Source organism: Eulemur rufifrons, chromosome 14 (genome assembly GCF_041146395.1).
Source record: "Eulemur rufifrons isolate Redbay chromosome 14, OSU_ERuf_1, whole genome shotgun sequence".
Classification (NCBI taxonomy): domain Eukaryota; kingdom Metazoa; phylum Chordata; class Mammalia; order Primates; family Lemuridae; genus Eulemur; species Eulemur rufifrons.
Window position 1 is genome coordinate 29334919 of NC_090996.1, and position 16822 is coordinate 29351740.

At 45.6% G+C, this 16822-nt stretch overlaps 1 protein-coding gene across 2 annotated transcripts in view; it reads left to right on the forward strand.

The window, feature by feature from the left end:
- Positions 1–835: 835 nt before the first annotated feature.
- GRIN2A (glutamate ionotropic receptor NMDA type subunit 2A) overlaps positions 836–16822 on the forward strand; it is a 293498-nt gene continuing 277511 nt past the window's right edge. Inside the window, exons 1-2 of one of the 2 annotated variants that reach the window (XM_069486138.1) lie at positions 836–892; positions 2322–2753. In XM_069486138.1, coding sequence (XP_069342239.1) covers positions 2340–2753 — 414 coding nt within the window. In that variant the 5' untranslated portion in view covers positions 836–892; positions 2322–2339. Of the gene's footprint in view, positions 893–2321; positions 2754–16822 lie in introns of those variants that run through there. The other variant, XM_069486139.1, reaches the window with a different exon arrangement.

Consider the following 16822-nt stretch of genomic DNA (forward strand, 5'->3'; position numbering starts at 1 on the left):
AGCGGGGCAGGAAGCCGAGCTAGGGCTCCTGGAGGGAGGCTCCCAGGGCTTCGTCGGATCATGGGGCCGGGTGAGCGCTGACAATCGCGGCCGCAGCCATCAGCCCTGGAGATGACCAGGAGCGGCCACTGCTGAGAACTATGTGGAGAGAGGCTGCGGTGAGTGCTGGCGCGGGACGCGGGGCCTGGGGGTCCCCCTTCAGAAGGGGGAGGTGGGAGGCCTGGTTAGGAGGGGGCGGTAGGATCGCAAGAGGGTCGCTGCGTGGGAATGATCGCACCTCCCTCGGGGAAGCGGGATCGCGGGAGCCCGCGTCCTTCCCTCCCCCTCTCCTCCTGCCTGCTTGTCGCAAACTCAGCCAGCACCCCCACCCCATTCCCTCCCTACCCCCCTCGCTCAGCGGCTCCCTGGTAGCACAACTCCGAGCAGTGGGCGCCAGGGAGGTGGTAGGGGGTGAGGGTGGAGGTGCCCAGTTAGCTTCCAGTGGGTGGCCAACCTGGGGCTCCCATTCTGTGCGCCCCGGAGCAAAGAGCCTATGATCAGCCACGGGGTCTGGGGATCCGCACCGGAGGCGTCTCGGGCACGGGGCTCCAGCTCCCCGCCTCTGGTCTAGCCCCCCGGGCGCACAGGGGGCTGTGAGCACTGCAGACTGCAGCCTTCCCGCGCCGGTGGGCTGACCTGCCTCTCCCTCTCTCCACCGGCAGAGCCCTGCTGCAGAGCCTCCGGCTGGGATAGCCGCCCCCTGTGGGGGCGATGCGGACAGCGCGGGACAGCCAGGGGAGCGCGCGGGGGCCGCAGCATGCGGGAACCCGCTAAACCCGGTGGCTGCTGAGGCGGCCGAGATGTTCGTGCGCGCAGCGCGCCCCACTGCATCCTCGACCTTCTCGGGCTACAGGTACGTCCCAGCGGGAGACCGGGGCTCGGTGGGTCTGGGAGGAGGGAGGCTCCGCCGGAGGGAGAGCGGGAGAGGGGAGAGGCTAGAGAGGCAGAGCGGGAGAGGGAGCCGGGTGCCGAGCGCGGGAGGAGCGCCAGGGGGCGCTGCGGCCCCGCGCTTCGCTGCGCTCACCCGGAGAGCCCCGCGGCCGCCGCGAGTTCGCCCCAACTTCCCCCGGCTCCCGCCGTGCCCGGCCCGAGGGGCGCGCGCCTGTGGTCGCGCGCCCGACTGTGCGGGTATGTGCAGGCACTCTGGGCTGTGCACCTGGCGCGGAACATGTGTGCGCCCCGCCTGGGGACGCGTGAGGACTCTGGCCCGCCGTGGGCACCGCTACTGCGGCCTGCGGATGTGCGCAGAAAAGCGCGCGTGTCTATGAGCGTGTGTGGCCCACTGCCCACGTGCACCTCAGACTCAGCACCAGCCCCCGCAGGAGAAAGGCTGGGGAGGGGCTGTCCACGTCCGTCTGGGGAGCTTCTTGGGAGCCTACCTTTCCGCCCACGCACGTTCTTTGCCAGCTCCCACGCGCTGGCCCGCGGGGGGACGCGCCCACTCTCCGGAATTCTCCATTGCACACGTGCGAGAGGATGTGTGGGCGCGTGTGTGTGCACGTGCGCGTGTAGAGGGTGAGTCCTGAGGCGCCTGCCGTGAGGTGAAAGCCCCTCCGCCCTGAGGTGGGGCAGGCCCCGAGTTACCTAGGCACCGGGGAGCCTAGGCCCACAAGGGCGAGCATCCTCGCTCCCAAGTGCTTGAGGTGTACCCTGCAGGAGAGGATCGGGGTCCACGGCTGGTGCCGCGCGTGGAGCAAGGTCTGTGGTGCACCCGTCAGGCTTTAAGGGGCTGTGTCAGTCACCCACCTCAGAGAGCGCATGAGGATACCGGTCCCCGCGCCGCCACCGCACGCCTGAGCTGGTCCGTAGTGCGCATCGAGGGCACAGGGGGCGGGGTCCGTAACTTGGTGCGCGCTGTCCCTGTGTCAAAGGGTGCATAGAGGGTTTGCTCCTTACGCCCACGAGCTGGGGTGTCCGTGGCTCGCTTGGCGCTTAGGGGCTGTGGTCCGCAGCTAACTTGAGGAATGCGGTGGGGGTGTGGACAGAGTCCAGGATGGGGAAGGGGCTGGAGACAGGACTAGCAGGAGGCTGGATGTGAGAATGGGTTTGGGGACAGGGATGGAGAATTAGCTCGGATTGGAGTTGTAGATAGAGTTGGAGATGGATTGAGGGACGTGGGTGGCGTCGGGGCTTGGGAATGGAGTCGGTGATTCCAGCAGCCTGTGCTGGGACTGGGTTCCAAACCTGGCTCCTAGATAGAGCAGGGGGCCCCAGTCGGTCATCGCTTTCGCCTGGGCCCCTTGCTCACAGCGGCTCTCCCTCCCTCCCTTTCCCCCTTGCAGGGACCGTAAGTGGCGACTATGGGCAGACCGGGCTATTGGACACTGCTGGTGCTGCAGACCCTTCTGGTCTGGCGCGGTCCGGCGCCGGGCGCGGCGGCGGAGAAGGGTCCCCCCGCGCTGAACATTGCTGTGCTGCTGGGTCACAGCCACGACATGACAGAGCGCGAACTTCGAACCTTGTGGGGCCCGGAGCAGGGGGCGGGGCTGCCCCTGGACGTGAACGTGGTAGCGCTGCTGATGAACCGCACCGACCCCAAGAGTCTCATCACGCATGTGTGCGACCTCATGTCCGGGGCGCGCATCCACGGCCTAGTGTTTGGGGACGACACAGACCAGGAGGCCGTGGCCCAGATGCTGGATTTTATCTCCTCACAGACTTTCGTCCCCATCTTGGGCATCCACGGGGGCGCATCTATGATCATGGCTGACAAGGTAAGACCGGGAGGTGATGGGCTGCCAAGACCTGGAGAGAGGGGGTGTCAGTTACATGGCAGCCACCGCAGGTCCTCGGGAGTCCTTAGCATCTGTTTTGATCCGAAGGTGGGGGTCATGGCCACTGGCCCTAGTGAGAACCAGGTCCTGCCTCTCTAACCTGGAAACGAATGGAAATGACTTTTGCCTTGGTTCTGAAAGTGGGGTACTCAGAGGCACTTTGATGTGCCAGGAAGAACTCAGAAAATGCAGAAGTAGGATGGGGGGCCATGGTGGTGGGATGTTTGGAGATTTCTAAGTACTGTAGGGCCCAGAGGTGGGCCTGGGCATACTTGAGACGATATGGCTCATATTCCCATATTATCAATTTTACCTTCTTGTTTTGTGGAAAAATACCCATTTTTCTGCTGCATGGTAAGTGACTAAAGCTATTTTTAAAAATTATTAAATGTGTGTATGTTGTGGAATAAAATGTAAAGTTTTTAGGTCAAGCACAAAAGGGCAGAGAAATGTCATGCTTCTCCGGACTTTCTGCAGTTAGAGGGACAGAAATGGGGAGTTTGAGAAGCCCCGGACTAGAGCAGCACAGGAGAGACGCGGTATTCTAAGGGAGTGGGAGTGAGTGGGGAGGACTAACTACAGACCCAGAGCATGGAGGGCCTGGCACTGTCCTTCCATGGTCCCTGTGTGGGGCTGACACTTCATGGCAGGGGCTCCAACGCCCTCGCGTAGGGGAGTTGGCTCCCAAAGATGGGTCTTCGCAGTAAAGTTGAAGAGTTGCAGAATGCAGGAAAGGGTGTCCACATCTCTTGGCTTAAAATGAGAGGAAGGGTCTTTCTGTGGACTGCCTGGGAGCACTGGTTTGGAGAAGAGGGGAGAGAGATTGGACGATTTGAATGAGATGTTATGAGGACCTGATTTTGGAATTATGCTCCAGTGTGGAGTGAAGAGAGAAGGTTGGACTGGAGAGGTAACGTGAGGAATGAGAAAGTAGGGAAGCCCTGGAGTTGGCGCACTGTGCCTCTGTCTAAGCCCCAAGAAAGGGTCAGGGACTAAGGAGGGGAGGGAAGGGTGAGTGTACTTGTGTGCTGTGGTCTCTAGCTCTGAGACCTTCTTGGACAGCGTTCCTTAGATAGCAGGAGATATTCTAGTGGTGTGAGCAGACATTTGTTATAGCATTTTCCTTTTGATGCTCTCCAAACACTTTTATATTCATCAAATCAGATTCTGCCTCTGCCTCAGCAATTCCCACCAGCTCCTTTGGGAACTGTATTAATTCTTTCAGGTCTCCTTGGCTGCAGCACATCCAGCCGAACTACACAGCTGATGATATATCTTATTAAACATTCATTTTTAAATGGTTTGCAGCCCAGCAGAATTCTTGTGCATGGTTGAGCATTTTCCTAACCACCTCTCAGTTTTTTTGGGATGAAGAAAGTAGGGAATAGCCATGCTCTGCCACCAATAGGCCACTTCAGAACCAGAAAGGGCCCTAGGTTTACTGGAGCGTCCTTTAGTGTTCAGGCGAAGTGACTGAAGCATGGGGCAATTAAGAGACTTTGCAAGACCACACAGTGGGTGATGGAACTAGGTAGCTGGTTTTCTGGCTGCAAGCTGTGATCTTACATTCCACCAAATCAAGCCCATACTTTTAACTATGTCATCCTGTCTTCAGGAGGAACAAAGAATTACTCTTGTATTTATGGGAGGCACTGAGCCGTGGCGAGGTGCAGCAAATCTCAGCCTGGAGGGCTAGTGCATAGGAGGGACCAGGCTTGTAACGAGGGCGTGAAGAAGGAGGAGAACAGTAGTTCCCAGCAGGGGGTTGCGGTGGGATTTGGGGATCTAAGTATTACCATGGATCCCTCTTTTCTTCTGAAATTTTGACTCATGGAGCAATGGACAAAAACCAATAACCATATTGAAAGTGAAATGTCTGGATTCATAAGGGTCCACTACAACCCATGGAGAAATCTGGTAAAAGCTGAACTGGATAAGGTGGTTTGAGGCTGGGAGGTCTGAGTGGGCTTCCAGCTCTCTTTCTTCTAAGCTGGCAGGTGTGTGGCTCAGGCTTTCACCTGACTTATCCATCCAGCTGCAGAGAGGCAGGAACAGAGAGTAGGGTCGTTGATGAGCACCCTCTTGATATGCAACGACCCTGCCCACTAGCGAGTCTTGACCCAGTGAACGTCAGGCTCTGACCAATTAGACCAGCAACTGTGCCTCCCTTGAAGGGGGCACTAGAAAGGGAGTTTTGGGAAGCCCAGGGGGCCTGGGTGGAAACCTCCTTCTCTCCTGTGGGATGAAACTGCCTTATGGGGATGGAGACAAAAGCATGATCCCCCTCAAGAGTAAGGAAGTGAAAAGGACTCAGGGAAGCACAAGAGGAAAACAAGAAAGGACATTTCCAGAGAAGTCAAGATTAGAGAGATTTAAGAGGGGATGGAGAGGAGAAGAATGAAGGGGTCTGTTGATTCAAAGACGGTGAAGGGAATTTGATACTCCCCATTGTTGTTGGTCTTGGAGAGGTTGTCCCCCACTCTGTGATTCTGGTAGAACTGTAGGGAGATAAGACAAGAGTCTGGGAATCGAAGAAGTCAGCAGAGGTAACATTGGGGCAGATGTTGGGTCCCGTGTATGGGATGGGCAGGTGAAACCGAGAGGAGTTGATTTAAAGGGTGGTATCTTGAGAAATCTGAATGTGTTTAGAAAGAGATTGAGATGTGAACAGCCCTTCCTTCCATTAGTAACACATCTAGTTGGCTTATGTCTATGCCACCTGTTTCATTTAGAGCTGAACATTGAGTGCAGTTTATTTGGGTCCAAAAAAAGCAGTCATGGGATGTTGCCTAAAACTCTGCTTTGCTTGGGTGTGCCAATGGTGTTCTGACCACTGTCTCAACCTCCCCCAGTTGACAAGGCCTCTCTGCCTCCCCCTAAGATGATGCTGATGTGTGGTAAAGCCATCCAGAACACAGCAATGTGGTTTTCACTCCTAGAGTGGCAACAAGATAGTGGTTCCATGGATAAGAATGGTATTAATTTATCAGTTACAGTGAACACACACATACACATACACCCTGCATTTAACCTTTCCTTCAGCCTGCCTGACCCATGAAGAAAAGAACAAAGCTGTGTGATAATTGAAATGCTGTTCAAATGTGGCAGATATTTGTGGTGTTAATTTACTTTACAATAGAGGTATTAATTTTTGCTTGTATCAGTGGGTAGTTTCACAATATAATTAAATTAAAGGTGAAAATAATATTTGATGTGGATAAACTTGTAATCTTGTCCTGGTTTGGTCATTTTGGCCCTGTGTAAGTGAAGTACACTCTGGCTGCAATATCAGTCCCAGCTTGAAGACTAAACCTTTACGTTTCTGCTCAGAGTCCTCAACCCCCCTGCTCCTCAACCTCATGTCTAATTGCTTCGTGGTGGAAAAGGCAAGGCTTGGGTTTCAGCTGTGTCTGTCCAGGGCTATATCTGCTTGGGTTTTTCTTTATATGTCGTTTCTATACATATCTCATCTCCTCTACTACAGCATAAGTCCTTTGAGGGCAGATTTTTTTTTTTAAATAAAACAACTGTGTTTATCTGTATATGTGTATTTGAAATAACAAACGCTCCTCGTCCACAGACACTTTATAAAAATGTCTTTTGGTTGTAGAGCACTTCGAAAGTACATTAAAGTTTAAAGAAGAAAATAAAAATCTCGCTCCAAATCCCATCACCTGAGTAACCACTGCTGACACTTGGTGTATTACCTTCTGAGCTCTGTTTGTTTAGTCACAAGTTCAGGGTTATGCAATCTATATGGTTTTTCTTTTAGGACTCTTCACTCTGTGGCCTTTCTTAGTTAGAAGACTCACGTTTTTCTTTAGTTTTGGAAAAATCTCAGCTACTATCTGTTGGATGTTTCCTTTCCACTCTTATTTCTATTCTTTGCTTCCGAATATGCATACATTTATACAGTCAGGCATTGTTTAACAACGGGGATGCATTCTGAGAAATGCATTGTTAGGTGATTTTGTGACTGTGTGAACATCAGAGAGTGTACTTGCACAAACGTAGATGATATAGTCTACTGCATACCTAGACTGTGTGGTATAGCCCATTGCTCCTAGGCTACAAACCTCTACAGCATATTGTACTGTATACTGTAGGCAATTGTAACATTCTGGTAAGTATTTGTGTATCTAAGCATATCTAAACATAGAAAATACATAGTAAAATTTGATATTATAATCTTATGGGACCACCATCATATATGTGGTCCATCATTGACCTAAATGTTCTTACGTAGTATATGACTATATTATATATATATGTAGTTCCTCAATCAATTCTCCATGTACCTTAACTTAAATTTTTTTTCAATTCTCTATCTGTGCTGTGTTTTTGAGGTTTCCTCAATTCTATACTCCAGTTAACTATCTCCTTTCATTTGTCTGTTGTATTATTTTGATGCTCTGTTGAAATTTTAATTTCAACAATGATATACTTTATTTCCCAGATATATAATTGATCCCTTTTCATATCTCCATATTTTTTGTTTTATGGATTAATGTTTACATGTTGTGCCTATAACTCCCTCCTCTGCCCCTCTGAGGATTTAAAAAAAATACTTTTTAGAAGGTTCTTCTGTGATTGCTCTAGCATCTTCGTTTTTTCAGTTATGAATTCTTCCATTTGTGGAGTCTTGTTAATCGGATGTTCTCATATGTTCTCTGATTTTTGTTTGTGAATCTGTTTTCAAGACAGTTTTATGATTTCTTCTGCCCTCTATCTGTAAGAGTGTTTGCTTTTAAACCAGAGCACACATCAGCAGCTTGGCATTCTCTTTCTGCTCTGTAGAGCCTGTGGGGCAGCCTTGGGTCCCAGGCTTATGGAGGTGACTTCATTTTGGCTCCTTGACACAGACAGGGTCTTCCTTTTTGGCTGTGCCTGTTGGTGAATGCTCCAGCTGCATCCACAGGTAGCAGCATGGCTCTGGGTCCAGTTCACATCCTGTCACCTGGGAGAAGTTTATGTCGGACCCACACCTCTATGGATTGTGTGGCTTTGGTTTCTGCTTGAAATGGTAGACTCCCACCTTTTGATTCATTTATTTTTAGGGAGCCTTCTCTATTTTTAATCTGTGATTGCTTTTTCTTATTTCCAAGCAGTACCATGTAAATTTTTAAATAACTAAAGAGTTCTCTGTAAATTCTATGTCTTAGGAGCAGAAGAGGGAGGTTACTGAGTGTGTTCACTCTGATTTTGATCCAGTTTTATTTCATAACCTGCTTTTATTTTTTTTAAACTTGATTATATGTTCTTGGAATCTTCTCTTTATCATTAAATAGATTTCTCAAAGCTGATTTTAAATGGCCATAGAGTGTTCTGTTTATACCACCATTTTTTGAACTATTCCTCTATTTTTCCACCTTCAGTATGATTCATTCCTATTCCGTATGTGTGTCCTTTTTGGCACCTTGCACTGGTCTTGCCCTTTGTGTTTGTTACATGGTAAATGTTTGTTGATTGAATGAATCAAGTCCTTGGTTCCGATGCCAGCTTGTTGCAGCTTCCGGACAAACATATCAGTGTGGTTCAGGGCATTCCATGCGGTGTTTGTTCCCTAAACGCTGACTGATTTCCCAGGTGTGTGCCAAACCCTCCCTTCTCTCTAGTGGGCAGGTAATTACCAGTCATCCTGGGGACTAACATAGACTGGAGGGTTACATACAAAAGGCCCGTGGAGCACTGCTGAGTAACAGTCATCAGCAGGGGGTAGACGCTGGTGCTCCCGTACCTGGCAGCTCTGGAGTTTAGATGTGAGTGACGGCCCCGCCCATTAGACACGGAAAGCTCTTGGAAAGGGCAGACACACAGATCCGAATGTTGGCGGAGCCCACTCAGCTCCTGCTAGGGGGGCATCAGGTAGTTCCTGGGAGAGTGGGGAGGCCTATCTTTAGCCTTTCCATGAGGCATGTCAGATGCAGTCATCGACTCCTCCTCACATAAGTCATCAGAGAGCAACAGGCATCCTCCCAACAGGCATGACTAACTCTCCAGATGGCCCTCAGGGGCTGTAGGTAATTGCCTGGGCCCTTGACAGCTGTGGCTGGTGGGTTTGCAGTGGTGCTTATCTTCTCTCTGGTGGTCTCCGATGGAAAGTGCTACTCTAGGTAGAGTGAAGGGGGAAAGCAAGGGAGAGAAGGGGTGGTATGGAGAGGATAAATAAGAACTGAACCTCAGGTTTGTAACAGACAGTGGGGAGCCTCTGGTAGGTCATTGTGTCAATGAGAGGTTATAAGGTTATAACCTCTGGTGTGTTAAACTGCTCTGTTTTGTTTGTCCTGTAACCCCTGCCCTTCATCTTTCAAATTTGAATTAGTTGCCAACATTTTAAAGTTGGGAGACATTGCATTGAAAAAAAAATTCAAATTTTGTGCTTCTTTGAAAAACTCAGAAGGCCTGGGCACACCGGACCCACTTTCCCCCATGGCAGACATTGGCTGGAGATGAACAATCCCTGCCCCCATTTTTCTGCTGCCATCCGTAGTTTTCCTTTCTTCAATCCCAGCTTGCCCATGTCACTCATTTGTGTTGCATGTTTGGCCCTGAAGGCATTGCAGTGTGAGACCCCTGATGCAGGTGAAGAAAACAGCTGGTGTGGGTCAAGAGGCCCTTCGTGGGCATTCTTCTCTTTCAGGGGCTGCTCCTTGGTAAGATGGCAAATCCATCGTGTCTATGGGGCCGTGGATGCTACTGTGTTCAGTGCTGATCATTAATCTCCTGTAACACTTTGTCCTGTTGAGTCCACAGGCCTTAAGTCCCTCTCAACACAGTACTCCAGGCAGCCACTGCCAGTCAATTTGAGTTGGAAGACCCCAGAACACCTTGGACAAAGGGTCTAAATTCCATTTCCAAATACCAATGCAACCTTGGGAAAGACCCTTCACCTTTCTGAACCTCTGGTTATCCTTCTGAAACATGAAGATTTGGGACAATATTATATCTAAGACTCCTTCCAGCTCTAAAGATTTTGTGTACCTTCAAGGAAACACTGGCAAGAAATATACCAAAATGCGAATAGCAGTTATCTTTGGCTAGTAGACTCATGGCTGCTTTAATCTTTTAAAGAATGTCATTATCAAGTGGTTAATATGTTGGAACTTGAGTTAGGTTGTTTGGGTTTAAATTCAGCTTCCACCTCTTACCAACTGGGCGATCGTAGGGAAGTTCTTAATATCTCTGAGCCTCAATATCTTCATCTGCAAAATGGGGATGTTAATAGCACTTATGTCATAGAATTGTGGGACTTAAATGAGATCATGGATAAAAAATAAAAAAGTTAAGTGCTTAGCTTATAATAAATGCTTATCGCAGGAATCCTATTGTTACTGTGTCTACATTATGGTTTTATAATTTTTCTCCAATGTACATGTACTTTTTAATAACCAAAAATAAGTGATGAAGTAAGGGTAATGTGGTTATCTGAGGGTATCCCCAGCAAGAAACTGGGAATGAAACCCACAGAACTCTCAAAAATGGAGGGTCCAACATGAAACGATTCCTGTTTTCTCAACTGGAATGACCATCAGCTTCCGTTGCCTTTGTAAGGCTTGCTGAGAGCTTTATCCTGGCAAACTGAAGATTAAACGAGGCCAGTGTGAAAGTAACTGTGAGAGAAGACTACCTCATTGACCTTTGCACTAAATGACTCCACCAACTGGACCATATGTTTGCACTGGGCTTAGGGATTTAGAGTGTAGACATATAGAGTTTCTCATTTTATCTCTGCCAAGGATTAATAACTCAGTGGTAGCCTGGGGAACCTGGCAGCTCAAAAATATTTGTTTAAAGAATCTCTATTTTCAGATGAGGAAATAAAGTTTCAGAGAGTTGCAGTGATTTTTTTCAGAGCCATACAGCCAGAACCTCCTAGGAATTTGGGTTCTTATTCTTTTGCTCTTATGTTATTACCCTTTCAAGTTATTGCTTGTGAATCTGGTTGGTTTAGGGAAGGGGCTTAGATTCAAAACAGACAACGCATTTTGATGTTAATATTTTTGTTGTTTTAACTAAAATGATTAAGATATTGGATGATCGAATTAAAATTCAAAACTATCTTTCCAGATTGCAGTGATGGGCCCATACTACAGATTATATTAGAGGTCCCCCACCCTCCAGATTTACTGAGATTAATTGACAAATAAAAATTGTATATATTTAAGGTGTATAGTGTGATTTTTTTTTTTTTTTTTGAGACAGGGTCTTGCTGTGTTGCCCAGGCTAGAGTGCAGTGGTGTCATCATAGCTCACTGCAGCCTCAAATTCTTGGGCTTAAGTGATCCTCCTGCTTCAGCCTCCTGAATAGCTGGGACTACAGGCATGTGCCACCACACATGGCTAATTTTTCTATTTTTTTGTAGAGAAGGGGTCTCGCTATAATGTTCAGGCTGGTTTTGAACTCCTGGCCTCAAGAGATCCTCCTGCCTCTGCCTTCCAAAGTGCTGGGATTATAGGCATGAACCACTACACTTGGCCTTAGTGTGATATTTTGATGTACATATACATGTGAAATGATTACCACAATAAAGCATATCCATCACTTCACATGTTTACTTTTTTTTTTTTTTGATGAGATTGCTTAATTTACTGTCCTAGCAAATTTCAGGTATACAATACTTTTTAAATTAACTATAGTCACCATGCTGTACATTAGGTCTCCAGAACCTATTCACCTTATAACTGGAGGTTTGTACCCTTTGACTAACGTCTCCCATGGGTTTCTGCATTATTGCAGAAAGAGGGATATAAGACTTTTCAACTCACTAGGGAATGGTTTGTGCAAGGGTCACGAATTGGTGGACTGCACGCTGAATCTGGCTCATAGATGCATTTTGTTTCACCAGCATTTTTAAATGCTTGAGTTTTAATGTGTTTGGATGAGGTATGCATTTTCAAGTTCACTACAGTCTTCCCTATATTTTCTGCTATCTCATATCTAGGCTGATTCATACATTTCTGTTATTAATAACTGCATGGTTTTTGTAAGCATTTGAAATTGTGGTACCCAAAGACAGGGCTTTTATTTGTTTATTTGCTTATTTGTTTTGCATTGACCAGAAGCTCAACAGATTCTAAGTAGAGATTTGGCTCTTAAGAAAGTAGAGGCCACATTTCTAGAAATATAATGTCTAAATCAAGGGAAGTGATAGCTCCATTATACCTTTTCTGTTGTCAGGAGTGCTTCCAGTTGCAAGTAAGAGAGTATCTGACTATCAGTGACTCAAACCGTTAAGTCATTCAGTTTTTTGTTTAGTAAGGAGCCCTCAGGTATAATTTAGTGACTTAATAACCCATCAAGGACTCAGTTCCTTTCCATTCTTCTACTTTGTCTTTCTCAGCTGCTGGTTTATCTTAGTCACAATGTGGCTGCCTCTGTTCCAGCCATCACATCCTTACATGCCAGCATTCAAAACAGGAAAAAAAGGGGGAGAAAAATAAGCTGTCTTCTAGGGCCTCTATCCTTTCATTAGAGTAGACTTCCTTTTACATTTCAGTGGCCAGAAATGGGCCACATTCTTCTTCTTCAAACATCACTGGAAGAGATTGCAATCTAGAATTCTTCTCTGAGAATGGGTAATTGCCACCTGAGCAACATTTGTGTCTGTTAGCAGGGTTATAGGAGCAATGCCTCAGTGGTACAACTGCTAATATTTCTATCAACATTAACACCATTATCTATAGAGTTGCACTTAGTTCTGGGGAACAATATTTAAAGATGGACATTGAAAAATTGCAATGTAGGCAAAGGAAGGGCCTTTAGGATTGCGTAGGATCTACATAAGATATGTTAAGAGTCTCAGAAGAAATATTTAGGGATGTTCAGCTTGGAGAAGGGAAATCTAAGAGGATATATGAGAGGTGTGTTCAGATACCCCATGGGCTGTTATAGGGTAGAAGGTTTAGTCTTAATTTTTTGTCATTGTTGTTGTTCTGGGGACAGAAGAGAGAGTGAAGTTATAAGGAGTAAAGTTTCATCTTGAGAGAGGAATAAGCTTTGGGAATTAGGTCTCTAACAGAAGACTATGATGTTTCATAGAATAGGAAGTATCTATCAGGATGTGACTGAACGAAGAGTTTGTCAGAAATTGGGTGGAGAATTGGGCCTGCGTGGATAAGGTTGGGTTGGGTCACCTCTGAGGTTCTCTCTTATTCAGACACTCTGTACTTCTCAAATCCTTGACTTATTTTTTAAAAATCCCCAAGCCTTGGTGCTTTAGGCCCTTGGATTTGGCTGGAAACCAATATCCTCACTTTCTCCAAGTGTGTGAGTAATTCAGTATAAATTTGCCTGCCGTGGGGGAGGAATTTATAATCCCTGCATCATCACCTCAAATCCCCAAAGGACTTTACATTATCCTGAAGGGTAGACGATGTTAGAAAAGTAGAAAACCTATGTATATATCAAGTCACACACACACATATAAATATAAACATAAGTAGGTCAGCCGGCATCATCATATTTACTAGTGGAAATGTTTTTGGCTAAGAAGCTCATCCACAGAAGAGGATGTTTAGAATAATTGCCAGTGATCTCTAAATGGGGTGTTTTTGCAGTTGCATCAACTTAATCATTATTACTTATTAAAGTATATTCACATTTTTTGCACATCTTACTGTAGTAACATGTTGGTATTCTACAGAGATAGCGAGAACACTGGTATTTCAGTTGTCAAATTGTTCTTTTTGTCAGACGTACTCTCCAGCATTTCGAACATTTGCTTATGGTAGAAAATGCTCTAGGTACTATTCCATTGCTTGTCTACTTCCCCTGTTTCCCCCAGTGAAAAACGAAACCTGAAATTTCTTTCCAAATGCTTTACTTTCCATTCAAATTGTATAACTTTCCATAGGATGGCAATGGATATATGATTTCTATTTATTTATTTGTTTATTTTGAAATAGGTGTTTGTGTGCAGAGTAAAAAAAAAATCTGAGTAATACAATATAGCATTCAGAGAAAGAATATTTGCTCAACTAATGCATTGCAGATTTGCAGACCCCTGTTCCCCTCCAAGGAGGTGATTATATTATATCCATCTAAAGAGGAAAAATATTAATTGGAATGGCAGTTTATTTCCATTTTTAATTTTTTGCTGAAGTCACCCACATACACACTCAGAGAATTTAAGATAATTTGGGATGATCTGGGGGGAGTCAGGGACCACTTTATAATCTAATGAAGTCATGGGCCCTTCCCAGAGAAGTGGACATCCATAGACATACATTCAATATTATGTGCAATTTCAGGCGTTCACAGACCCTCTGAAACCTATTCATAGATCTCCTTGGAATTGATTTGTTTATTGGTTTATTAATACAGTTGAGCCTTGAACAACACAGGAGGTTATAGGTGTTGACCCCCATGTAGCTGAAAATCCATGTATAACTTTTGACTCCCCCAAAACTTAACTACTAATAGCCTACTGTTGACCGGAAGGCTTACCGATAACATAAACAGTCAGTTAACACATATTTTGTGTGTCATATATATTATATACTGTATTCTTATAATAAACTAAGCTGGAGAAAAGACAATGTTATTAAGAAAATCACCAGTAAGAGAACATATATTTGCTGGAAATGGATCATCATAAAGGTCTTCATCCTCATCATTTTCGTGTTGAGTAGGCTGAGGAGGAGGAGGAAGAGGAAGGGTTGGGTTTGCTGTCTCAGAAGTGGCAAAGATGGAAGCAAATCTGAGTATAAGTGGACATGCGCAGTTCAAACCCGTGTTGTTCAAGGGTCAACTGTACGTTCCTTCTTCACACATTTATTGAGCTGCACCTTGGGCCAGAATGTTCTGTAGATACATCGGTGATCAACTTGTTTTCTTTGATGTAACTCAGAATCTGGTTGGGGGAGATTCACAATTAAAGCCCAGTGTGATGCAGCTATGATTGGCGTAGCTCGGGGGACCCTGGAAATGTAAAGCAGGGGTGACCTCATTCGGAGGTCAGAGGGCGGGGGATCTCGAGTCCAACTGGGGAACTGATCTAGAAGAGGCTGGTGTTCTAGGTGCCTACAGGTCGTCGTCCCCCACGGCCAGGGATGAGCTGCAGAGTGAAGGCTTTTTGCTCACAGACGACCAGAAGCGAGTTTACAGTCTAAGCCTCTCTCGCCTCTTAACATGTTCCTCAAGGCTGCCAGACTTGAGTGATGTTTTGATACCTCTTGAATTTTCCTCTGGATGGCATTTCTTACAATCAAAACATTGAGCTTTCTGCCAATTTCTGTTTTGTTGTCACAAATGGCTGAATCTCTCCTGCTCTAGCTTGTCTTTTCAAATTAGGAATACCTAGCCAGGAAGAGTGAGTGGCATTTGAAATCCATACTGTCTTGCCTGTCTGTAGTCCTAGGGCTGAAAAAAAAATACATATTTTCCAGGTGAACTGTTTGAAAGCTGAGCTATTTGTAAGCTATCTGTAGGGCTGAGGAAATGTAGTATTAGTTGACTCGGGCGAATAGATTTAGAACCACGTGAAGAGGCTGTTGAGCTGTAGAGAAAGACAGACTTGCTGTAGTGGTGGTGCTAGGTAATGAGCATGGCTTCCACTAATGGGATTTTGAAAATTGCAAGCCTTGGGCGAAGACCTGAGCTTCATGGTCAAGTTTGCACTTTAGTTAATTGCTATTGGTTTTGCTTTGGTTAATTGGTTTTCTCTCTCTCTCTGTGTCTCTCTCTGCTATTTAGCAGCATTAAAGGCAATATTTTTATCATGGCAAATTTCAAACACATACAAAAATGGAGAGAACAGGATGAGCCCCCAAGAATCCAACTTCAACAATTATGAACATATGGCTATTCTTGTTTCCTCTCTAACTTCACTCACTCTCTTACCCTGCACTGCTGGGTCATTTTAAAGAAAATCCAGGGCGTCCTTGTAGTTCATCTGTAAATATGTCAGTATATATCTCAAAAAGATAAATAACTGTTAAAAAAAAAAAACAAGCACAGCTGATACAAAAGTAAACTAACTCACGCACACTTTAGAGGATGTGTGAGAATCAGAGAAGTATAAAGAAAATAAAAATCACCTTTAATCTCACTGTCCACAGACAACTACTGTTAACACTTTGGTTCCTTTCCTTCTAGTCTTTTCTTCTATACCTCATAGGCAAACGTACAAATATATACACTGATTATATAATTTCATAGATAGCTTATAATTTACTTAACATTTTATCATGAGAATTTCAAATTGTTTCTAAATATTTCTCTCTTCCATGTCTTCCATTCTATGGATACATCATGATTTACTTGATAATTTAGATTTCTTAAAATTTGTTGCTATTAAAACCAACACCTTGGTGAACATCTTTGTAATGAAATGTCAGCGTGACAGATTATTGGTTTTGGATAGAATCCTTTGACCAAAATGAAAGATTTTTAAGGTTCATGATACATAATGTTAATTGGTTTCCAGAATGATCAGACCACTGGACACTTCTAGTAACTATATCTTAAAGTACCTTTGTCACCTAACTCTGGCCAGCACTTGCCAACATTTTCTCTGATTGGATTGATGAAAATATTATCTCATTGTTTTAATTTGCATCTCTTTTATGATACCCGCTGTGGAATATATTTTAATTTAATCACCCCTTTTATATTCCGTAGGTATTGCATGTCTTAACCTCTTTGATATTTCCCGTCGTGTAAATGGAAAACCTCACAGAATGATGGATTCCAATATCAAGTCAGTGAAATAATTTGAATTTCTAAAAAATAATAAATATTTTGAAGCTTGGCAGGGAGTTCTATGATTATTCATTCTTAGTCACCAGGCATTGCTCAACCGTTGTCTCTATATCCATGTTGTTTGAAGAGCTGCTTTAAAATGTAAAATTTCCCAGCAGAACATCATTTTGTGGGACCTGACTATTAGATTTTCCAGGAGGCAATCACGTCCCAGTGGGCCTGAGATGGACATGCTCACGCTGCAGGCTTTGTGGGGCGTGGTGGGGACGTGGAGCCATTGTTTGGTCTTTAGGAAAGCAGAGGCAGG